The sequence below is a fragment of the Triplophysa rosa genome, linkage group LG5 (genome assembly GCF_024868665.1).
Source record: "Triplophysa rosa linkage group LG5, Trosa_1v2, whole genome shotgun sequence".
Lineage (NCBI taxonomy): Eukaryota > Metazoa > Chordata > Actinopteri > Cypriniformes > Nemacheilidae > Triplophysa > Triplophysa rosa.
Window position 1 is genome coordinate 26,174,975 of NC_079894.1, and position 26,166 is coordinate 26,201,140.

The 26,166-nt window shown below is 37.7% G+C and overlaps 1 protein-coding gene across 1 annotated transcript in view; it reads left to right on the forward strand.

The window, feature by feature from the left end:
• Positions 1 to 19,674, forward strand: part of LOC130554339 (potassium/sodium hyperpolarization-activated cyclic nucleotide-gated channel 2-like) — a 73,488-nt gene extending 53,814 nt beyond the window's left edge. Inside the window, exons 6-9 of the mRNA XM_057333905.1 lie at positions 3,156 to 3,302; positions 5,053 to 5,293; positions 9,495 to 9,659; positions 10,127 to 19,674. Of these exons, the coding sequence (XP_057189888.1) occupies positions 3,156 to 3,302; positions 5,053 to 5,293; positions 9,495 to 9,659; positions 10,127 to 11,094 (1,521 nt within the window). The 3' untranslated portion in view covers positions 11,095 to 19,674. The remainder of the gene's footprint in view (positions 1 to 3,155; positions 3,303 to 5,052; positions 5,294 to 9,494; positions 9,660 to 10,126) is intronic.
• The last annotated feature ends 6,492 nt before the right edge of the window (positions 19,675 to 26,166 follow it).

Sequence of the window (26,166 nt, forward strand, 5' to 3'; positions counted from 1 at the left end):
TCTTTTCTCTCCTTTCATTTTCCTCTTCCCTTTTTTTCACCTTTTATTCTCTCTTTCAATTCTTTCATTTCATTTAATTCTTTCTCTTCTTTTCTTTTCCCTCCTTTCATTTTCTTTTCTCTCTTTCTGTCCTTTTAATCTCCACTTTTCCCTCCTTTCATTCGCTGCTTTTATTCTCTCCTCATTCTCACCTTTCATTGTCTCTTTTCATTCTCTTCTTTTCTCTTCCTTCATTTTCTTTCTCCCTCTTTCTCACCTTTTCATTCTTTCATTTCATCCTTTCTCTTCTTTTAATCTCTTCTTTTCTCTCCTTTCATTTTCTTTTCGGTCTTTTTGTCCTTTTCTTCTCCCCTTTTCCCTCTTTTCCGTCTCTCATTTCATTCTCTTCTTTTGTCTCCTTTTATTCTTTCCTTTTATCTTCTTGCATTCTCCCCATTTCTCTCTCTTCTCTTTTCTGTCCACTTATTCTCTCATTTTCTTATTTCATTATCTCCTTGTTCTCTCTCATTTTCTCTCCTATCATTGTCTCTTTTCATTCTCTCATTTCTTTTTTCTCTTCTTCTATTCTCCCCTTTTCATACCTTTAATGTTCTTCTTTTTCTAACTTTTTTCTCTCCTCTCATTCTCTCCTTTTCTCTTCCTTCGCTCTCATTTCATTCTAACCTCGTTTTTTTCTTTTTACTTTAATTCCCTAATTTTCTCTTTAATTATCTCTTTACATTCCCTCCTCTCTTCTCCTCTGTAAATTAATGCAGCAACTATCTCCACGTAAGGAATATTTCTGAAAAGACTGCAATACTCTGTGAGCAGACTGACCTGAAATGCACCTCTCCTCAAAATTCAAAACCACACCACAAGGTCTAAAACCCTCTCTGCCTTCCTAAAAGGCTGTAATGTCCCTTTGTGCAGTCTTTCGGAATAGCAGAGAGAGAGAGAGAGAGAGAGAGAGAGAGAGAGAGAGAGAGAGAGAGAGAGAGAGAGATTGAGAGTATTTATAAACAGGCTTTCAGTTAGACATGCTCTAAATCTGCACCAGCCTACATAGTCTTTCTGACTGCTGCTGTCTGCCCGTCTGTTCTCTGCACATCTCAGTCTTACATTTGAGTGACAGGACAGTGACCAACCTCTCACCACCATAAATAGCACATCAATCATATTCAACAGACTCAGGTTTCTCCAAGGAACATGCAAAATAGTCGAGCACACCTTCTGTATGAGAAACAATTATTTTCAGTCTGTCTTTCAATGACACATGATATCAAACTATTTGGAACAGCTTTAGTGGATCTATGTCCTAACAGTCTATTGGTCTGTGAACATCTCTCAGTTAGTCAAGAAACAGTTGTGTTGATCTGTGTGATTCATTGATGGGCTGATAAAGAGAATTGTATTTAATGGTTGGGCTGATAGTCCTGTGCGTGACGTCATTGCTCCAAATTGCATGCTTTATTGCAAAATTAAATCATTTAAATAATGAGTGTGAGACGTGCCAGGACTCTCATCTGTGAGTCCTGAGTGCCTGGGTTACTAACATTGACGTCTTAGAATGATTGTTGACTAAAATGATCATCCTTAAGAAAGACAATCACAGATGAGATCTCTTTAATATCTCAGTTATTTCCACTAGATGCCAGTGAGATTTAATGGGGAACGATTGGACATTTTTGCTAAGTCTCGTTTGTGTCTGAAATAAGAACCCAAAATATATTTAATTTTTAATTCAATTCAATTCCATCCCATTCCATTTAATTTATTATTTTATGGCCTAAACAGGCACCAATATTCCTTGCAGATTGCAATCCAGTAAAACCCAAGATGCCAGGATAGTGAGAAAATTGTTGCCTAAATGAAGCAATACAATCGAAGTAATATTTTCAAACTCAATATTTGTGTTTTTACTGTATATAGTGTAAATATTATTTGATATTTTATAAGTGCATTGCATTTTTCATTCAGCATTACATTTATGCGTCTGGCAGACTCTTTTATCCAAAGGATTTTACAGTACATTTAAGGTATACACTGTAATCAGTACACTTGTTTTTGGACCTGAGTCAGAGAGTATTTTTTACAAAGTACATCAAACTCTTTATTTACTTTTCACATCAAAGGATCGAGAAAAGTTCGATTTTTCATGCCTGACCCATTTAAAAGAATCTTTGAACACTGTTGACTTCGAGCTGATGCTGAGAGCTGCAGCCCACTTCCAGGGAAAATAGTTATTGTGAGACCTCTATAAAGTCCTACATGTTTATAATTATTCTCACAAGTGGTTCACAGACCTTCACAGGTGTTACAGAAACACTGTTGTCAGCACATGCTGCTGAGTAACAGGGAATGCACAGAGCTGCAATACTAATGTATCACAGTCTGACCTGTTTTCTGTAAATCTTTCCATCATTGTCGTTCTCTTTCTGTCTCCACAAATAACTCAGTTTGAGGAATGTTTGTCTTGTTAACAATAACTAAAGACCTGAGGCTCAGATTTGGGGACGTACCTTCCTATAGAAAACACTGAAAGATTCTACCACACAGACACAAACTGTGTCTTATTTAAGTGTAAATTGTCTGATATATTTTGTTAAATGATGTATGGTGGTGGACATGTTTTTTATTTCTGTTCTTGCATATTTTACACTTTAGATTAGTATTAGGGCTTCCAAGCGACTAATCGCGATTAATCGCATCCAGAAGAACAGTTTACATAATATATGTCTGTGCACTGTGCATATTAATTTTGTATTTATAAAAACATACACATACATGAATATATATTTAGGAAATATTTACATTTATTTATTTATATTTACAAATAATTTAAAGGATACATAAATGTTTATTCATTTTTAGATTTTTCGTAAATATACGCATGTGTTTTTATAAATACAAAATTAATATGCACAGTACACAGACATATATAATGTAAACAAACTTTTATTCTGGATGCGATTAATCGGTTGACAGCCCTAATTATTATTGTAAGAATTAATTTTCAAATATGTTAATTTTATGATATATTGTCATATTTTACAATTTAAAAACTTTAGTATTGGTCCTGGGACTATAAAACTTGTGCTTTGGGAATGAAACTCGTAAAAGTGCCAGATGTCAAAGAAAATGCTGTATATTTCATTAATGTGTCTTTCTCTCTGCAGTACAAACAAGTGGAACAGTACATGTCCTTCCACAAACTTCCAGCAGATTTCCGACAGAAAATCCACGATTATTATGAGCACCGCTACCAGGGAAAGATGTTTGATGAGGAAAGTATCCTTGAGGAACTAAATGAGCCGCTCAGAGAGGTGAGGATGTGTGTGTGTGTGTTTGCAAAGGTTTGTCTGTGTCTGTAAACATCTATGGAAAAATCTCCCAGAAGGCCTTGCGGTTGTCTGAGCTTTCCAAAACAATAATGCCGTGTTGAACTGAAACAGCTTTCCAACTCAACAAACAGCTAAATCCTTTTTGTTTATGAAGTCCAGCTTTTACTACAGTGTTGTTTTAACAGAACATAACACTGTTTGTGCCTAGATTGTCTTACATTTGAGTGAGTCTCATGAAGAAATGTCTGGGTCACATTTCACACCAAAATTTATAAATAAATATCTAAATATTATGTTGTAGGACTATTAAGATTTTTGTATTATTACTTTAATTCTGTGACAGCTAAGCACAATTTCCCTCCAAATTCTCATGACTGTATTGATAATAAATCCCTTTGCTAATAGGTTTTACTGTGAACAGGGCAATAACAATCCTAATGTTTTATTACTATCATGTTTTATTACTATCATGAGGAAGTTACAATTTCCTGAATGTACTTTACAATTTATATAATGTTTCATTATTTTTATCTGAAAAAGTAAAGAGATTGTTTTATATGTGCATTATGCTGCACATTTTAAATCCAAATGTTAAAATAAATGGGGGGGGGGGGCGGAACTAAAGCACCTTCGCACCCATTGCCGATAAAACACAGACAAATAACTAAGTTTCACTTACCATGTGCGGTTCATGTCCGGCATCTTTTAGCACTGGGACCGATCTCCATCTATCAGTTTCAAACTATCTCCAAATCCAGCATTACATCCAGCGTTTATATAACATTCCTCACCGAAATGCAGTGAACAAACAAACATAGCTGAACTTCACAAACGCAGTGCTCTCTCTCCTTCTTGTTCCAGCTGGTTGACATGTGCGCATTCTCCTTCTCCCGCTCTCCCTGGTTGACGTGTGGGCCTGCTCTTTCATCTGGCTCTCGCGGGTTGATGCGTGGGCGTGCTTTTCCGGGAAAATTCTCCAATAAGGGAGTTGGGACTAAGAAAAGTTGTTACGAAACAGATTTTCTTGTTCGAAAAAAACTTTCCAAAACCTATACGAACGCTGGGGGAGTGTATCGAGGACAGAAATACTACGTTATAAGTCCAACTCGTTTTTTGACAAGTTGACTATGTCAAGCATGAGAAGACAGAACATTTAACATGGTGAAGAAGTCAGAATGCATGAAACACCGTTGCACATCCCCTTTAAAAAATGCTAAGTGCATTTGATTTGAACAACATGAGGACTTGCAGTCGGGAGTCTCTCTGATGTTGAGTCGGGAGTCATTTGATCTCCAGCTTTACACTAATGGGAAACTAAAGATAAACATTAAAATAAAGATTAAATTTTTGATTTACATTTTTTTAAAGACTTTAAAGAAGTCTCCACTTTCTGTTTTTTTTTTTATTTGTGTGATATAGGTAAAATATTCAGATATGTGTTTCATAATATGTATATTTTCATATATTTGTGTTTTATAATAATACCATTTATTTTATAATGTTCCTTTTTATATCATCACTACTATTTGGGCTTAAATTATTTATATATATATTAAATACAGCATACAGTACATTTTTTTACAGTATGCAATTGTGAATAGTGCTATAGAAATACATTTGAAAAGAAGTAAAATATGATCCAGAAATTTTGTGAGATTCACTCTAAGGTAGTTGTTGTGTATATAAAATGTGTACCCTTTTTAATGTAATCTCTGTTTGTATCATGTCACAGGAAATAGTGAATTTTAACTGCCGGAAGCTGGTGGCCTCTATGCCTCTATTTGCCAACGCTGAGCCCAACTTTGTGACAGCCATGCTAACAAAACTGCGGTTTGAGGTCTTCCAACCGGCCGACTACATCATCCGCGAGGGAACCATCGGCAAGAAGATGTACTTCATCCAACACGGTGTCGTCAATGTTATTACCAAAGGAACTGTTGGCATGAAACTTTCTGATGGCTCCTATTTTGGAGGTACAATACCACTCTTATTATTCTTGTTTTATTTCTGCATAAATTAGATGGAACCACCACTTTCTTTAATTAAAGTACTTAAATCCTAACTGAACCCCATAACACCTGAATATATTTTAAGGTGGATATTATCGGACCTTTTCCATTGTAGCGTTCTATGTAACATAATTATATTTATGCTAAATGAATTGAACTTTGACAGGACATGCACGTTATTAAATTTAACTCTGGTTAAAATCTGGTTAAATCTGGTTAAATTTCATCATTCACTCAACTTCATGTCATTCAAAACCTGAATGACTTAATTATAAATATAAAAACACTGCTGGTAACCAAACAACATTGTATCTCAACATTTTTATAAATCTACAGGCGGCATGTAAAGCAAAACGTTAAAATCAATTATGGAGTCTATTTGTTGGCAGAGAAACCCAAAAGGCGGCTGAATTGTAGACGCTGTTTATGGTGAGATGTGTTTGTGGAATATAATCTCTCTGCAGCCCCAAATGCGCATGAGTCAGACGTTTTTAGCTGCAGGGGACAGGAGGGTTTGGAAGAGCCTTCAGCGCATGACCTTGGAAAGGTCAGAGATAAACTCTAAAGACTTGTGTAGCCTGAGATGGAGAAATAAGAGAGAGGCCGCCCGATATACTAGACATCAGTCTTAGAAAGGTCTGTGTCAGTATTACTCACTTACTGTCATTGCTGTTTTGAACTCATCTATGTTTCATTTTGAGACTAAATTTGGTTCTAGATGCTTCTTGTAAAGTAAAAAGGGGCTTGATTATCTCATTTTTCCTTGACATCAGTGTCAATTAGATGACACTGATTAAATGGAGCAAATGGAAGCTTTTGCTTAGGTCTCAGCTGCATCTTAGTTATTTCTTCTGAGAAAAGGAGGCAGAAATCTCAAGAGAAGAGATGTCAACAATGTGTCAAACTGAGCTCAGATTTGTCAAGTCTGCAATCAAAAGTAATATTATTGAAGATCTCGATATGAACTCAAACATTTCTCATCAAAATTACTCAAATTCTGGGGCGAAATGTACGAAACATTCTTAAAGGGATACTTCACCCAAAAATGAAAATTCTGTCATCTTTTCCTCACCTTCGAGTTGTTCCAAATCTGTATAAATTTCTTTGTTCTGATGAAAACAGAGAATGATATTTGGACGAATGCTTATAACCAAACAGATCTCGACCCCCATTGACTCCCATAGTAGGAAAAAATACAATGGTCAAAAGTGCCCCAGAACTGTTTGCTGTCCTACATTCTTCAAAGTGTCTTCATTTGTGTTCAACAGAACAAAAACATTAGTAAGTAATTTTTATTACTATGGGAGTCAATGGGGGGCAAGATCTGTTTGGTTATAAGCATTCTAACAAATATCTTTCTCTGTGTTCATCAGAACAAAGAAATTTATACAGATTTGGAACAACTCGAAGGTGAGGAAATGATGACAGAATTTTCATTTTTGGGTGAAGTATAAGAAGATTCTTCTTAATTGCCATATTTTTTCTTAAATTCTCATTTAAGATTAAAGTTAGAAATGTTATGTATTCTCGAAAAAAAAAAAACGTTTTAAGACAGTTCTTAAATTTTTTTCTCAAGATTGATTTTAGGGAAAACAATTTGAAGATTCCAAATTCTCCTAACAAAAGCTGTCGTAAATATCATCTTAAAATGAAGACAGCCTCACTGTTGTTTTAAATCTCAAAAGGTAAGCTGTTTAATGCTGCATGTATCTGGTTGTTTCACATGTGAGTTGTATTGTGTTGAGCCAAAATTTTGAATTTATTAAAATAATTTTTAAACGTTAAAAACGGAGTGCGTTTTACATTTATTCTGTGACAAATCTACTCGAAACGGTCACAAATATAATACCATAGTAACACACAGAAAGTACTTTAATAAATGTAATTTTGTAACGCTTGCTAACATTTTAGCTAACATGCCATTGTAAATGCCATTTAACGCATCACATGCTAATTTCTATACATAAGAATGTGAGGCGCTTGTTACATAAATAAATGTGATTGTATAGATGAATACAGTATATACAGTTTCCACATGAGCGGGGGAGTGTTATCATTAACAAAACATATGTCATTTATTCTTACGAAAAAATGATGTTTTTAAGAAAATATTTGAGAACTTCTTAATAAATATTTGAGAATCGCACTTACAGTAGGAACTTTCTTACGAACTTTCTATAATTAATCTTATATTTTGTTTTAAGAACAGGCCCCAGATTATTTCACCTCAACAATCTACATTCATTTTACACATCCATACTCTACAGTCTCATTTGATTCAGTTTTTATGTCTCTTAAGCAATTTTAGGAGAAACATCTGAGTTGGTACCCAAATAAACAACTGTGAACTTCATTAAGTCTCCAGAGCTAGGAAAGAATAACGTCTGAGCAATAACATTTTCCTTTGGGTTAGATCCGATTTCCTTCTTATGTGAGTTGTTTTTAGCTTGGTGCGTACTGTATGTGTGTATAGTGAAGGGTTACGGTCAGAAAAAGTACAAATTAGATGCAAATTAAGTGTAGAGCTTGTGTGTACATCCACAAAAATGTGTTAGGGCTGCTCGATTATGACAAAAATCATGATCACGATTATGTTGGCCAATATTGAGATCCCGATTATTTAACAAGATTACTCATTAACTTTTAAAACAACATAGAAAAACGAAAACTTGGCTTTTAAACTGTGAATTCAACTGCAAAATAAATGTAAAGAAATAGCACAGCTGAAACACTGTAAAGGAAAAGGGTGCACTGTGGATTTATACCACAAGAAAAGAGAGGATCCTTGCAAAATGGAATGCAGCACAATAATCGTTTTGCCTCGATTATTTTGTTTTTGTAATTGTTGAAGGCCAAAATTGGCGATTACGATTAATTTTTGATTAATTGCACAGCCCTAGTGTGTGTCCAACATAACACTTTTGCCTTTGATCGTGGTTTGATTCACAAGCTCTTGGCTTGACGAATGGTGCTGCGATGACGATTTTCTTTCAAATTAGCCAGGGCTTCCAAGGTTGCGTATTGGATTTTGTGGATTGATTTGGGGAGCCGACAGGGAAATGGAGCAAAGACAGAATCCTGATGGATGGGTCAGGATTTAATACAGAGGTTGTAGCACAACACGTAGGATGAATGATGTTTATTATCTATAGAGACTTTTACGGGACATTTCTCTCCCATCCGGAAGAGCGAGAGGTTTCATACTCCTGCTCCAATATTGTGTGAGGTAAGTTAAATCTTGGAGAACCTAAATATAGAAAATAACCTTGAACGTTCACTACGAAACAATGCCTGGTGAGGTGGGCTGGGCAGTATGATGGTATGTAACATGTGTCAACAGATTCTCTACTGTATATAGTACTCTATATCACAGTATTTATGTGGCAGAATAGTGGTTAGGCTATTATTTTTTACATAAAAGTCATGTAAAATTGATCCAAATGTGTGCGAAACAAGGATGGATAAGGAGAGTTTGTCGCTGCACCTCTAGTTTTATTAGTCAAACTCATTCGTGACTTATTGCTGGAAAGCATTCTCATCAAATATACTCCATTTTATCCATCTGGAGTTTGGATTGTAAAAAAATGGCGTGGTTGAGGGTAGGGGTTTGTTGTAAGCCAAACAAGTCGTTTCTGAGGCGGCACAAGTTCATACATTTTGTTAAAATATAACAAAGATATTACATTTTCAGGAATGTGTAATGGAATCAGGTGACTTTCTTTTGCTCTAAAGTTTGAAGACTTTTTCATTTAAATGACATGCAGCGCGATAAAGTTCCACACCTACATTTTAATAATGTTAATAATAAGTATTCACATCGCATTCTCTGGAATGAGGTCTGATACAATTTAATTACTTTCTGCAGGCGGATATTCAAATTCCTGGCCTCTTCTCTGTTAAACTCTTCAGAGTTTTAGTTTTCAAGCAATTTAAAAGCACTTGCTGTCAAGAAAAGGTCATAAAGTCCCCGTTTGCTGTTGAACAGCAATATCAGAATGTTTTAGACTCCTCTGCTGCTCCAGTCTTATCTTATGTATACACATTTATATACAGAAATCCTGTGAATAATTTTGTACAAATGCAATACGTTTGCACTGAGATTTCATCTTACACAATGAGATGTGTTGAACAGTGTGTGAGTTTCTTCGGTTCTTCTCTCTGTTAGAGATCTGTCTGCTGACCAGAGGTCGTCGTACGGCGAGCGTGCGAGCAGAGACCTACTGTCGCCTGTACTCTCTCTCCGTGGACAACTTTAATGAGGTGTTGGAGGAATACCCCATGATGCGGAGGGCATTTGAGACCGTGGCCATTGATCGGCTGGATCGCTTGGGTAAGAAAAACCAGATCTGTCTTCTGAAGATTTTGGGAGAGCAGTTATGTGAGCAGTTATGTGAACTCTTACAATTACAGATAAAGATGGTAAAAGACTATTAAGGGTTAAAAAGGCTCATGAGTTTATCGACAGCATCACTATCATGCTGTCAGTTATCACAGCATGATATTGACTCGAAAATGGAAAATGTGTTTACAGTAATGCACTTGCAATGGAAGTCAATAGGGTGAGTGAAGCAAAATGGTGAAGATTTGCAAAAGGCAATTACTTCTTTTCTTAACGTTTGTTATTTGGGCTGTAAACTTGTCCAAAAGCTCTTTTAACAATTCACCGCCTTAGCAATGGACAGCACGCCAACGCTGGTCACACTTTATTGCTCATATAAAGCCAAATTAAAACATTTTGGAATTTGTGTGCATAACTTTATTTAAAGACACCAATAACTCTCCATCTCCCTCTCACAGGAAAGAAGAATTCCACCCTCATGAACAAAGTCCAGCACGACTTAAACTCTGGCATCTTAAACAACCACGAGAACGAGATGATCCAAGAGATCGTGAAGTATGACCGCGAGATGGTGAAACTGATAGATCTTCAGCGACCACGTGCCATGTCCATGACGCCCTCCATCCCCGGCGGGATCTTCGCTCACCCCGGCCAATCACAGGGCAGCTCTGCCATTGCGACCCTCCAGCAGGCAGTTGCAATGAGCTTCTGTCCGCAGTTCGGTGGCCCTATGGTAGGGCCGAGCACCTTGCAGTCACCCAGGATGGTACGACGGTTCCAGGTGGTGCAAAACCTCTCCAGCCCAGTCGCCGTGTCTCCTCAGCAGTCGCAGCCATCGAGTTCGGTACCGCTCGGGGCATTCACCGCCTTAGCAATGGCCAGTACGCCGATGCAAAGCCCGCTAATGGCGCCAGGTGGCCGGACATTTCAGTACGGGAGCGGCCCGATGGGTGGCCGGTCCGGCTCTCAGCTGTCACTCATCCAACAGCACGTCCCCAGTCCGACACATCCCACCCTGCTCAAGGGCGCCAACCCTTTGCACCAAACGGGCATGTTGACCCAGGATGCCAGAGCTCTGTCTGCATCCCAACCTTCTCTGCCCCAAGATGGAGCGCCACCCATCGGACCCAGCCCTCCGCCTTCGAACAACGCTTCCTCGACATCGATCGGCCCACCCCAAGCACCTCACCCTGCCGTCCCCGGGCCCTCTGGGGTCATGAGGGCCGTGCCTCAGAGAATAGTTCTGTCCCATCAAGCAGCAGCAGCAGCAGTTGTAAATTACCCTTCAACACCACCTCCGACGGGCACTTCACCTGGCTTGGTTGGTCCAGCACCTTTGGACTCTCCTATACGCAAGAAAGATTCCATAGTCAGCCTTCCCGAAACGGACTACACAGCTCGATCAAGGCTATCGTCCAACCTCTGACGAGAACTTTGACTCTTCGAAATACTTTTGGGTGTCACGGTTTATTCTTATTGCCCGAGTTCTGTACTCGTAGGGGCCGTCTCTAGCGAAGGTAAGCTCGTGGCTTTTCGTAAGATACAATGGGAGGACAGTCGGACAGAATTATCGCTACTAGATTTAAAGTCTCTGCTACAAGTAGATCAGCGAGGTTGGATGCCTCTGTTCTACTTGCTTGTGTAGTTAGCGTTGACCCCTGTACAGCTTCCGATGCCTCTTAATATAATTGTCTTTATCGTCCCGAATGAAGAGGAGAACGTTTAATCTGTTGCGTGGTGTGTTTCGTAGAGTTCATGTGATGCAATGGGACATGGCTTGGGTGACATGGAAATCAGGGACTTGAGATGACAAATATGAAATTTACTGCTTCGCAAAAGTGTTTGGAAACGCCTTCGTTCTTTCTGCATAAGCTCTCTGTGTAGCAATCTAAATAACTGTCTTTCACACTGTTGTACGATATTATAAAAAAAAGTATTAAGGACCGCTGGTCGATCTTATATCCACATGTAAATAAGAAGGTAAAAAAGGGAAAAAACATTATAATAGCAAAACAACAATTGTATGTACTCGAAAACCAAAGTTGAGCTAGAACACAAATTTTGGTTGTGTCTGTGTCAACTGAGCAAAAGAAGTCCAATGGAAACGTCCTCTATTTAACTGCCTTGATTCGAAGTTTAGAAGCCATATACATGGTTTGTGTGCGTGCGTGTGTGTATTAGTTTGCGCGCTTGATCACATATGCTTTTTATTCGTTTAATTTATAAATCTGTTTTAGCGAAATGGAGCGGTGCTCACTTTGTGGTATGCTTGTATTTTTACATGGTTTTGTCGGGCAAGTCGAGTGAATTTGTTAACCGAGGCAAAAAAGACTTGAACACTTTGGGTTTTCAGTGCAAAACCTGTTCAATTAGAAAATTTACAAAACCAAAAGATTCATATTTATGTGACTCGTGCTGTTTTTGTGATCCGCACATGCAATATAATTCTGCAATATTCTTGCCCTGCCTTTTTATATAAACGTCAAATAGCAGCGTAAGCAATGACATCAGCGTTATTCAAAGAATATTGAAGTCCTCGTGTGGATGAGGTCATGCAGATCTTGGAGATGTTTTCATTTTCAAGCATTTGGCCATTTATTTATATCTGGATGGATCTTTTCAGGATATTTCAGTGTTTTTTTTAACGTAAAACCTTTTTCTGTGTAGTTTTTTTCCATATTGTTTGGCATCACAATAAAAAAACCTATAGTTGAAAAGATTATATATATATATATATATAATATTTACTTGGTATGAAATAATAGAATATAATATTATTTAAAGCAGATTAATGTTGTAAATTCTTCTATATCTATCTATTTATTCTATATTTTACAGTTAATTAATGACTTTTTTTATAATGTTGCGTGCTCTCCTGTCGTCGTAAAAATAGATCATAATTTGCACAAACGAATATCTAAAACATGCTGCATTTAAATGACGTGTAAATTTAAAGCAGAGTTTGCCAGTGGCTGAATGGTTGGGTTGTTGATTCATGAATCTGTTTCTTTATAAGAATGTAGATGTCTGTTTCATTGTCAACTGCTGCAGTTTTTTCTCACTTGAACTTTGAAACTATAAATATGATGTTGTAAATTATTGTATGTGCGAGGCTGGGCAGTGTCATGGATCCGGACATGAATTTTGGTGCAAAAAGGAGTTTTGAATGTGCGTGAAATGGAATCTGAATATTAATAACTGCCATGTAAATAGATAAGTAACAATGCAGAATGAGTCTGTGGGTTTGTAGTAATCACATCAGAAAAACCTGGGTATGTCTAGGATGCTTTTATTTTTCTGAATCTCGCTTCGCTGCCAGTGATTCTTGTGGTCGTACTGTAAGTCTGAACCTGATTTTTATACCACAAAGCACACGGTGTCCCCATTAGCGCTGTCTAGAGGACAGAAAAAAAATCATCACAAATCATCACATTCCCAAAGGCCAAATGCTTTCTGAACAGATTTGTGCGATTAAAATGGGTAGCTCATTCGACTATACAAAACAAAAGCATCTATTACAAAAAATCTTCATGAATTTTACATTTTTTTCCCACATTGGTGTCATGGAAATTAAAAAATGAAAATATTCTAAAACCATTTTCGCATGTAAATTTCATTTTTTTCTGTTAGGGTTATTATCGCCAAAATCGACTAAAACTTTTTTTTGCATTGCTATTGATTTTGTTTATTAATTTTTGTTATTTATTGCTCTAAACAGACATGGGTGAAATGCAAAACAGGATTTTCTTACTCAGTATTTCTGTCTGGATTTTTCCAAATACCAAAATATTAAATCAGAAATGCCTCAAGATATTAAGTGTTGTTTTTTGCTTGACAAATTATCTAAATTACATAGGTTTAATCTTAAAACAAGAAAATACAACATTTATGAAATCTTAAAATTGCATTTAGGCTTATAAGTACATTTTTCTTACACCATTGGCAAATATTTTTATGTTTTTAAACAAACTCACTTAATTTTGAGAATGTTTTCATAAGCAAGACTTATGCTGCGTCCCAATTCGCCTACTTATACTATGCCCTTAAATTATGTACTGTTTTTGATATGGAAAAGTATATACAGTATATTCTTGTGTGTTGCAAAATGCGAAACGGAAGTGACCGTTGTTACCTAGACGACACTGTGGTCCTTAACTGTCACGAACATCAAACTACAGCTCTTCCTTGCATGTAAGTATTCATTCATTTATTGTTTTGTATGTAATGTTTACTGTATACCTACAGTATATTTATTAATTTAGCAAAACATCATTTATTTTATTTTATCAATGCAGTGTAGCGTCACTAAACTCGGCCCTCTCGTGGTGAGTTCCGGGTAATATCAGCCGTTCACACTTTGAATTTTCACCGGAAAAAGTAGACCATCCGCGTACTTTGAGAATACTCATTTCAACATACTATGATTTGGGACATACTAATTCTATTTTCGAATACTATTTAAAACGGATAGTATGCAAATTGGGATGCATCGTTCGTGTCTTCGGTTAATTTTGCTTCTCAAATAAATGCATCTTGCCTTTAAAGTCCCAGTGAACTGGAAGTTGCGATCGTTTTTACTTCCGTATTCTGACACATTTCCGAGTGAAACTGAATTTCGAATGAGGAAAAATGAGTGGGCGTGGCTTGTGTTTTCTTAGCGATTTGATTTGATGTATAAAAACAGCCATTGCATTTTGAAATGTAACTGGCAGCAGACTGACAGTTGAAGGGGAGGAGTTAACGGATGCTCCGCCCAAGCCGTCTAACTTACGTCATTTGAGATGGATGGTCACTCCAGGGCAGAAGTGCATTTTCAGATTTTAACTGAATATTATGAGGGCACATGAATTTTAAAAAGAGAATGAGCCACATTGATAAGCTATTTACAATTTCATGAAAGAATAGGAATTGTAATTTTTTTATTTCACTGGGACTTTAAAAGTGTTTAGATATTCATACTGTACAACAAAGCAAAAATACAGAGTAAGAAAATCATTTATGCATTGTCGGCTCATGTTCGGCTATGTTTTAGGAATTAACGTGTGGATTCATAGACCACACCTGTTATAATCAACACAGCAGTTTTGTCTTGTTTTCATTATGAACAAATCAGTCTTATATGGACCTGAAATAAAGGCACAATTTCAACCGGGCCCGATAGAATCATCAAAACCTCCATACACCCTCGTGTATCTCCTGTAACATTAGAATTTGATCATATTAATCCAGGAAAGAAAATGACAGTCTGTCCATGCCAAATGGGTCGATGTTACTGTATGTCTCATTTGCAATGTAATCTCTCTCATTGAGTTTCTCGGTGCGGGCACATTCAGTTCTGTTTCCTGATGTGTGGTATAAACCCTTCTGTTCACCTCGCTCAAGGACACAAACTGTCTTTATTTCTCTCCAAGGTGTCATGTACCACATTCGTTTTTTTCCACTGGGTATGGCAGTGAATGCATGCAAATATCTGGACTGTTTTTCTTTACATTTGTCTTCTCATTTGCATATGTCATGGATTTAGCCCTGACTAAACTGCTGTCTGATTGTTGGAATGGAGATGGCTGGCCGGCCATGTGACTATTTTAACGTCCTTTCAAAGCAGACTCATACAGTACCCGCTCACCGCAGCCCTGATGCAGGCTTTGACGTGATGGAGACAAGCGCTTGCAGGAAAGATCAGACAGATTCCCTCGAGTTTCCCAGCATCACATGTAAATCAGGGTACTTTGTTTCTTTTCTGTTTTAACAAAGCACGATGTACTGTAAATACCTAGTGCCTAGTATATCTACTTTCCAAATAGTCTCTTTTAGTGCTGTGTGTGCGTGTGTTTGTGTGGCTCTACGAAAGACAAAATGCAACGTTTATGTGTCCTTTTTTGAAGGAATAGTTAAGCCTGAAAATGAGAAATCTGTCATTATTTAGCCTTCTCCCCCTCATCCCAGAGGAAAATGGTGATGGTCCTAGATGATTCTCCTAAAGTTGCTTAAGAGAAATTAAAGCAAGAATTGTTTAAATGCATGAAGAGGAATAAACGAATGCAGATTGTGGAGGTCAAATAATCTGGATTTGGGTCAATTTGATGAGAAATGTTTGAGTTCATATCAAGATCTTCAATAATATTGACTTTTGATTGCAGACTTGACAAATCTGAGCTCAGTTTGACACATTGTTGACATCTCTTCTCAAACTCCAATGACAGAGACATTGTTTTCTCAGGAGAAAAATCTGAGACGCTGATGAGATTTAAACAAGTTTCCATTTGCATTTTATTTAATCTCATGCATGAGAAATAATTGAGATATTAAAAAGCTGTCATCTGTCACTTTTATGGGATGTTGTTTCAAACCTGTGTCCTGTTTTGTGAGACAGGAAGATGGGTAAATAATGACATAAATCTTATTTTCGGATGACCTGTTCCTTTAACCTTGCAATATGTGTACTGTAGCTGCTAATAAGTGTTAGAGAAACAATTAACCCAGCATAAGCCCCATGCGGGGTGAGATGAATTGCACATTTCTGTTTGTTTGGAATCCCAAGTCGTGTACGATACACTGAGCGAGATTTATATTAGAGTCATTGTTTAGGATCAACCCAACTTCAGCACAGGTCCAGTGGGAGCTTTTGGGGTTTTTGCTGTAGCAGATCAAAGACATCACAGCGAAATGACAAACATCTGTAGACTTTTTAGCACACGTAAGAAAGACTTCTCAGGTTGTCTTGTTAGCCATTTCTAGAGCCTTTTAAAAGCATGACCTAACGATGTGTAGCTAATACAAACAACACATATCAACCGATGTTACTAAATATACTCTATAGTGACTACTAACGTAGGATCACTGATCGAGTTATTTGTTACACACACATTTTAAAGTCAATATGAAATGCGTTTTACTTCTGTAGTGTTTGTTTTTGAGGACATTGAATTGATCAAGAAAAGCTGCCAATGGAATCAGAGCTGAAAGCGGAATGATGTCAAGTACTGACAAACACCTTTGTAGTGTTTTTTTAATCAGTATGTGGAGGTCAAATGGTCAAGTTCACCCTCCAGATCATCTTCGTATGTCCCGATTCAAACCTCACAATATTTGCTATTATCGATGTAAATTCAGTTACATTAACTATTGGTAAGATTTTAAAAAAAGGCTTGACGGGTGTTATGGCTATTGGGTCACATTAACCATTAGCCCACACGGCTTGACGCCAATGAAAAAGTCATTTCAAAAATAGAGCAAGGAAGGTTATTGCATTTTAAAGGAAGTTTCTTGCGCAGAAACAATGATAAATCTTGCTTAGAAAAGTAAATATAGGTTCAGTTTGGATTTCATGTTGACTTTGATAAACAAACATAAAAACACCTACAACAACAACTGAAGAAGGACATGCAAATTTCAAAGTGGCCATTTTAATAAATACTTCAGACTATATTTGAAGGGTCAGAATTGTACACTCTGTCAGCGGGGAGAACAGCAGCAAAGCTTTGTTTAGTTTCATCTCTTTCATATACAGCCATCCACCTGTTCTGAGAAACGATCTTGAACTTCCTAAAAAACAAACTGACGTTGATAGGACAGTTATATCTGTCGTACTGTATTCGGTGTCTCACTTCTCAAAATTGTCTTACTGCCTTCGTCTCATGCGTCTCGCTGTCGTTTCCCTTGAACTCACACAAACCATCCAATTAAACCCGATTCAATGAAACGTCAGATTAGGCATTTGTCTCCACCGCTCTAGACTAAATGGATCCGGATTTGTGTCTATTTTTGCTGACCCGAACCCAGCTAAGCCTCTGATGTGCTGCTACGTCCTCTGGCTGCTGGTTTGGGTTTTCAGGTTTAACCGCATCAACTCATTCAGAAATGATAATGATCACCAGTTATTCACCCTCACTGTTGGTTCATACCTATATAACTTTTTTTAATGCAAAAGTCATATGGGTTTGTAATAGAGATGCACCGATATATCGGCCAATGATCGGTATCGGCCGATAAAAGCAAGTTTTCACACTCGGCTATCGGACGATAGCTGATATATCCTGTCAATCACAAGAGGACAGGAAAACGCAGTGAATTTGTGCTCTGTATATAGAAAATGTTAAGAGACATCACCAGTTTGATGTTCAATATTAACAGTCATTATATGAATTTTAAACATTCAGAAATCGGTATCGGCAGATATAACTCTGAATATAACTGAATAATCGGCTATCGATTTTGGTGGAGAAATTTAGTATCGGTCTAGTTTGTAACATTATCGGGGTGAGTAAAAGATGACAGGATTTTCAAGTGTACTGTTCCTTTAAGAAGTCATATTTGTCTTAAAAGTACTGTTGTAGTGCAGTGGTATTTTGATACCATAGCATTGCTTGTTGTTTGCAGTGAAGTACTTCAATAAAAATATGATATTCCCATCACAGTAGTGTCCAAAAGTATTTTCATGGCACTTGCTGCTTTGCTGCCGTTCCCCCTACTGATGGTGAGACTAAAGGTAGATATGTGCTCTCTGCAAGGGCCCTAAGCCTTAATCACTGTTGGCTGTGTGTGTGTGATGTTCTCCGCTGAATGCACTATCACACACTTCACTGTGTAGATATTAGTCAGCTGTCCCCTCTGAAGGTCACATGTGGTGCGCTGGGCTAGAACAGTTTTGGTCCAGTTGGCAGCAGACTCATTCGCTGGCACAGTCTTCTTCACTCACCGGGCCAGAATCGTTTTTACCCCCTCAACATTAAGCTGTAAGGGTTCCACATCTCCACCTTGTGACCTTTGTGTCATTCCGTAGGTCATGATGGGCTCATTCTGAAGACCACACGCTGTTTCAGTTTCTTTAAAAAAACTGGAGGAGAAAAAATCACAAAAGTCTGCTTATAGCTCGTGATCTTGTGTCACGCCAAATCCCCACGCTTGGGGTGGCAGTTTGTAATGCCGGAATAAAAAGTCTATGGTTTATTGTTTAAGTATGTTTGTATTGACAAAATAAGCTACAAGAGAATAACCGCCATAGATACTGTATTTATACATAGATGCCTAATTTGACAGCTCCAAACATGTTGCTGTGTCCGCCATTTTGGAACGGTCACTCACATTTCAGTAACTCACAATAAATATCAATGAATTTTCCAAGGTACAATCAAGCCACGGCACTGGTTGTCAAAGACTTTTTGAACCAATGTTACTTTTTAATGTTGTGTTAGTTAATGCCTTTGTCTTGTATTGTGTCAGTTTAGCAATTTTAATGTTTAGGTCTACACAACAGCATGTGCATAACTACGGATGTAGATGCACAGTCAACTAGCACTTGAGTGTTCACGGACCAACTTTGACTGTTCCAATATGGCGGACCATAGAAACAGCTGCTAATGAGGCATCTATGTATAAATCTCTATGCGTTTGCCTAAGCAAAATGCTTATTTGGTCTTGCAGCATGGTCGGAGGATAAGGTGATTTTTTTATTGCTTCAATGGGGTTTTGGGCACCCCAAAATCCAGCTAGGACCAGCAAACCAGCTTATGCTGGTTTACAATGAACACTGAGCACACAAAGGTTTATGAATAATAACTTAGAATGTAAAGACTTTGGCTGTGCACGCAAAGAGGAATATTTTTTGACTATTTGTTTGTTTCATGTCGTTTTTAAAAAACAACAAATGATCCATTTTAATGGTTGAGTATGCGGTTCAACAAGTTACATTTTAGGAAATGTAAACCGGCAGTGAAATAAATAATATTCCAAGAATTTCATTTTGGGTTGGATTTGTCAAGAAACTTTATTTAGTACACTAATGTGTCTGCTGTCAGAAAGGGAATCTGATTTTCTCTGTCCCCGATATTTATCCTCTGAAATCAACAGTTCGATGACTCTGTTAGCTGATGTCTGTGGCTCTGATACGCTACGACTCCTACTGAATATTAACCATGTCTTTTTCAGTGATCTGATTCATCGGTGACAATGTTGTTAAAGCGTTCCTTACAAATGATGACTTGTTGTGCAATAAAAAGATAACATTGGCATACAAAAGCTCCCTGTCTTGTTTTCTTTATATATTGATTTGTACTTATTTAAACACTGCATGGGATTTGTTTACCTCACGCCCAGTGTATGACACACGCTTTACCACCCACCCCACACAGTCACACAAACAGAGTTCAAGATTGGGTCATGCTGACGTGTCGCCCCCGCAGGAACGTTTATTCAAAGTGCACTTCTGACCTGATAAACCAAACCCAAGGTTTGCTAATCAGGATCTATCTCTCTCAGAGAGCTTTGTGTTCTCTGGTTTCAGATAACCCTCCGTCCCCCACACACTAACAAACAGCACTGAAGAGGAACATTTGGACCACAAATTCGGTTATAGGGAGGTAAACCAATACTGCTCCTCTCTCTGCCTCGGTTCCAAAATCTAGTGAGCTGTCTTTTAAGGGAATGTTGTGAAGATGCTGGTTACCTGTGACAAAAGATTATGCGTCAGGAGTTTATCTGTAAAGCTTGAAACGCTTCATATGTATGCAGCTCACTGGGTTTTGGAACAGAGCCTCTCTCTCTCTCTCTCTCTCTCTCTCTCTCTCTCTCTCTCTCTCTCTCTCTCTCTCTCTCTCTCTCTCTCTGTGTAGACGGTGGCTGTGCTGCATCACTGATGAGGTGTCTGTGTCTCAAATCCTCCCAGTGGAACGTGTCGGTTCTGAGGTCAGCCCAAGGACTCCAATCGCATGACCACCCATACACGACTCTGAACAATAACAGTCACACCGGCTTTGTTCGGAATAGCATTCTAGCATACTACACTAGTAATGCAGTATGTATACAGTGCATAGGATGCAAATTTTTGTGTGGTATGATGAGCTGCTGTACCGTTTCTTTTACTTTTCTTTTCTTGACTTATAGTTCAATTAGTTTGGAATTTAAGTTTTCAAGTTTTATTTTAAGTTGGCTTTTAGTCCAGCCAGCTGTGGGCTAGTTTACTTATTACAGTGACAAAATTAACCTTTAGCAAATTGAACAAATTTCTCTTTTGGGAAAAGGTCATGTGACGTATATAATGCGATGTGACGTAAATTGGCCATCATGGTTAATCGTGTGCCATAATGCATGCCGTCACACACTGTAAAAATAGTAGACACTGTGCAGTGTGCGTAAGGCTAGCGTGCACACACATGTAGACAGATGCAGGTTTCCGTCAGTGGTCCCGTGAAACCGTGTGTTAGTCATACAGATGTGTAACAGAAAAACTATGTCATTATTTACACCTTGGACAGCGTGATGAATTTGAGATATGATGTTTATTGTGGAGAAAACGAGGGCTAATTTATCGGCTGGGATTTATGGCGTCTTTCTTGCAGAAAGCAAACGCTCCGCCCTGATCTCTGAAGCTCTAAAGCATTTTCTGGTTGTTTTCCTGGTATGCAGTTGGCCTATTTCCATAAATCAACTCACTCTTCCTCTTTTTGTTGAGCCCAAAGTCTTTTTCCTCTCTGCAGCTTCTCGGCGATAAATAACGGAAAGATTTTCCAGAGAGATTCAAAAGTGGCAGCGTTCCGCTCGGACGGGCCCCGGGTCATTTATCACGGGACCGTCTCGACACCGGCTCGAGTTCAGCCCAATTCTGAATGTCAAAATGAGCATTTCATCACTTGGCCTCCGAAATAACGGGAGATGAAGCAGAGAGGACAGAGTCATCATCTGAGAAACTGCACAGTCTTACAGTATGCACGCTTTACAGTATGCATAGAATACCCCATTATGTATCTTAAAATGTGCATTCAATTTGATCACAAACAGTTCTCTGGACCTCTGTGTATTTACTGTATATGGAAAATGTGCATACTGTTCGCCATTTCACAGACCTTTGTAAGTCATTTAACAAACATTTTTATTCAGACACACCTATAGTTGTGTTGTCTTTGATGGAGCTTTTGTGATGTTTGCTTATATTAAGGATGAAGTACACTACACAACTTTTTCTTTTGACGGATTTCAGAGAAAATTGTGTCTTGTATGATGGGTGCAGACTGCAATATTTTAGTCTTACACCAGGATTTAGCCAGAGGATATGAAAAACATGTTTGATATTTTGATGTGATTTTAGAACACATATCACGTCTACCCATCCTGATGTGCATGGGGGTTTTATTTTTTGACTCAGCGCACAGAATCACTACAACAAATACTGCAGTCACCTCCTGCTTATCCATGTCTGTCATGCGTCTCCAGCAATGAGGTGTGTGCTTCTGGGTGTTTGTTTTGCGTGTTTGTTGTGTTTCTGTGTATGTCTCCAGCAACAAGGAGCATGAACCTGTGTGAGTTTGTTGTGTTTTTTGTGTTTGTTGTGCTTCTTTGTAAGTCTCCAGCAACAAGGAACATGAATCTGTGTTTTTGTGTGTGTTTGTTGTGTTACTTTGTGTGTTTGATGTGTCACAGTGTAAGTTTGTTGTGATTCTTTGTGTGCTTGTTATGTCTATGTGTGTGTTTGTTGCGTTTCTGTGCAAGTCTCCAACGAGGAGCATGAATCTTTGTGAGTTTGTTGTGTTTGTTGTGATTCTTTGTGTGTTTGTTATGTCATGTATGTGTTTGTTATGTTTCTGTGTGAGTTTGTTCTGTTTTTTGTGTGTTTGTTGTGCTTCTGTGTAAGTCTCCAGCAACAAGGAGCATGAATCTTTGTTGTGTTTGTTGTGATTCTTTGTGTGTTTGTTATGTCATGTATGTGTTTGTTTTGTTACTGTGTGTGTTTTTTTGCATGCATCTGTGTGAGTTTGTTGTGTTTCTGTGTGGGTTGGTTGTGATTCTTTGTGAATCTATAGCAACAAGGCATGTTTCTATGCGAGTATGTTGTGTCTCGGTCTCAGTGTGTTCTTAGTGTGTTTGTTATGTTTCTGTGTTAGTCTCCAACCCAGTCTCACAGCAGTTTGTGAGATAGTCACGAAATTTGCATTTGCCAGGTGCTTTTATGCAAAGCAACAGTGCATTTCAGCTATACATTTGATCCTGGAATTCAAACCCATAACCTTTTCATTGTTAACACAATGTACCATCAAATGAGCTACAAGAACACAGAATAAATAAAAAACCTACGTCCAGCACAAATGTGTGACATAAAGTTCAGTTCAGAATTACTGGCTCATTACAGCATGTACAGACCCAGCAGTCATTTTGTTACTGTAATCAAAACAAAACATCCTTCAACACAAGTGCTTCAATTCATTACAGAGCTGACTGCCAAGCGCAAGGCCAATTTCTATAGATCAGATCTTCATCTCATCTGCTGTATACAGAAGCACTGGCAGTTTTACTGGACGTTTACTCTCATTATGGTATTGGCGGCATTCTGTGTTTCATGAAATATGGCACAAAATGCACGAACAAGTGTAAGGTGCTTCATCATCTGTAAACTCTGGTCTGCCGGGAGAGAACAGCTAAACGCTCGCCCCAGCCTCCCCGAGGAGACATTACTCCACAAAACAAATCTGAATATAGCTCTTGCTGGCTGCGTGCCCCCTGAAGAAAATGTATACACTGTATACACTACCGTTCAAGAGTTTATGGTCAATAACTAGATTTTTTAGTAAACTCAAAAGGAATAATACAGGAATTCTTAATAAATCTGTTTCATTTGATCATCTTTAGTGTGGTCACACTTGTTCTCTTGTAATTTTATCAAGCAGCTTTTTGAGGTCTCACCCCAAAGTGCTTTTCTAAACAGTACTAAATGAGTTCGCATCTATTCGTATAGCGTTTGGTTGCTTTTTCCTCCAAGTCATGCGAAACGTTTTTTAATATTACTTTTTTTTTGCAAAGAAAAAATTAACATTTTCACTTTTAAAAATAAAGGTGCTTTAAAGGTTTTTCACAGCGATGCCAAAAGATTTTTGGTTCCACAAAGAACCATTCAGTCAAAGGTTCTTCAAAGAACCATCTCTTTCGTACTTTTTATAATCTGAAGAACCTTTTATCGCCACAAAGAACCTTTTGTAAAACAGAAATGTTCTTCAGATGTTAAAGCTTCTTTATGGAACCAAAAGGTTCTTCTATGGCATCGAAGAACCTTTGGAAGCACCATTTTTTATTTTTGTCCACAAAATTCAACGCATTCGGACATAGCCCCACCTTGGAATTATAAGGTTCTATCAGCATTTGGAGCAGGTTTGAGATATTGAGCTGTTTTCTAGAAAATTGTGCACAACGTGAAGGAAAACACAACGTAATGTAAATAAATACTCTGAATAAGAATATGTGAATAACTCAAATTTGACAAAAATGTCAAATAGAACTTTATAATTCCAATACGATGATTTGCCTTCAGATCAAAATGGTTTTAACATTTCAATCAAATGACCCTTAATTTTCGTACTGTACTGTGGTTACACTTTACAGTAAGGTTGTATTTGTTAACATTGGTTAATGCATTAGCTAACATGAACTAAAAATAAACAATATTTCAACAGCACTCATTTATCAGCATTTTTTCATGTTTCCGTATTTCAGCATTTACTACACTGTAAACTTTGCTGTAGTTTTGCAGCAGGTTTGCCAGTAACTTACTGTAGATTGAATTATTACTTAATACTTTCCTATTAGTTCTGTTTTCAATTTGAGTTAAACTTTACTCTAATCAAAATTAATACACTTTGACTTTTGAGATTCAAAATGAGCAAGAAGAGACTGGCATTAGCACAGCAACACTGCAAAAATGACATTCTTCCGAAGCATTTTTGTCTTGTTTTCTAGTAAAAATATTGAAAACTTCTGAAATTAGGACACATTTACATAACAAGAAAAGTGACCCAAGTTTGTTAGTCTTTTTTAAGTTTTTTAGTTATGAAAGAAAATATAAGAACTAGGTAAGTTCATGTTTAAAACAAAATTGTAAGTTACGTAAATCTACAGTAAGTTACCGGCACAGTTACCTGTTACAGCAAGTTTTACAGTGTATGCTAAAATCAAAAGTTCCATTTTTTTAATTTTAGTTAATGCACAATGAAATAAACAATTTAAGTGCAGTTGACTAACAAGAACATAAAGATTTAAAAAAGCTAAAAAAAGAAAAAGATCATGTCAGCTAATGCATTTACTAATATTAACAAAAACAAACCTATTATAAAGGGTTACTGGTACTTTTTGTATATTTGTTACTCAAATAATTGATATACATTGAGAATGGGAATGTAAATGTGACATAAGTGCAGATTCCCACCCATCATAATTGAGTGCCAGAATGGTGTGAAAAGTCTGTAGATGTCGTAAACGTCTGAGCGTGACCTAGAGGAAGATCACTGTGCTGTAATGTGGTGTCACTCTAATTTTTCCCCACACTTCCACAAGAGATGCACTTAATGAGAAAGAGAGAGTGTTTCTATTTTCCCAAGGGTTTGTCTTTAAAGGCTCAGCTTCACAAAGTCCACTGACAATGCACTAAACGTCTGAATAAATCATGGATTCTTAAAGAATCCGACCCCTCTTACCCGTCAGAGAGAGAGAGAGCTGTTAGCCTTCACTGTCTGTTCAGAGATGTGAGTGATGCTTTTTCCTGGACTAATTACTCTGAAACAAAACACAGCTTTGAAGTGTGTGTGAGTGAGAAAATGAATGTGTGTGCGGTTGACGGGTGTTTTAGCTCACGGCCTTTAGGAACGAGCTGTCAAATGCTTAGCACGAAGGTCTTGACGTCAGCCGTGAGTCAGGCATCACTTGGCCACATGAAATGAATCTCCTACGATCCACCTGATGTCATGAGACATTTATCTGTCCTTGATGTTCTGTCTCACATCTCTCAAAGACAAGTTTCATGGAGGCATTCGCACAATCCGCATTGAAGTGACAGGAAGTCTTATTTTCATGGCATGAGTGATGAGCATTTGAATAAAGCAATATTCGCATTCATTAAGGAGGTAAAGTCGTGTTTCACGGACATTATGAGTTATTTTCTACACACACCTTTTACTTTAACTCACTGCTCCAGGTCTACATCCCCTCCCGACATCTTCGGTCTGGAAATGAGCGACGCCTGGTTGTTCCATCACAGCGAGGCAACAAATCGCTTGCAAAAACCTTTACTTATTAAGTTTTCCTGGTGGAATGTACTGCCAGCCTCCACCCCAACTGCAGCGTCCTTCACAACTTAAAAAAACAGCTCAAAACATACCTGTTCTGCATTTATTTGACTAACCAATAACTTTCTAAGTCTTGTGTCCAAAATAAAATAAAAAAAATCTTTCTCTCCCTTGCTTACTCCAGCTTTAATCCTCTAGTAACATGGCCTTGTAAACTAACGGTACTGTTTAAAGTGTTGACAAAATGTTTATATGCTCTCGTACTTGTAAGTGGCTTTGGATAAAAGCGTCTGCCAAATGAATAAATGTAAATGTAAAAGCACAGTATAGTAAAAAACACCCACCTTATCTAAACAAATGAATCAACACAATCTCACGGGAATTCATTGGGTGGTTAATTCTCTGCTTTTGCAGCATTGATGGACATGTTTGGGGACGGGGCTTCTTTATTGTATTTT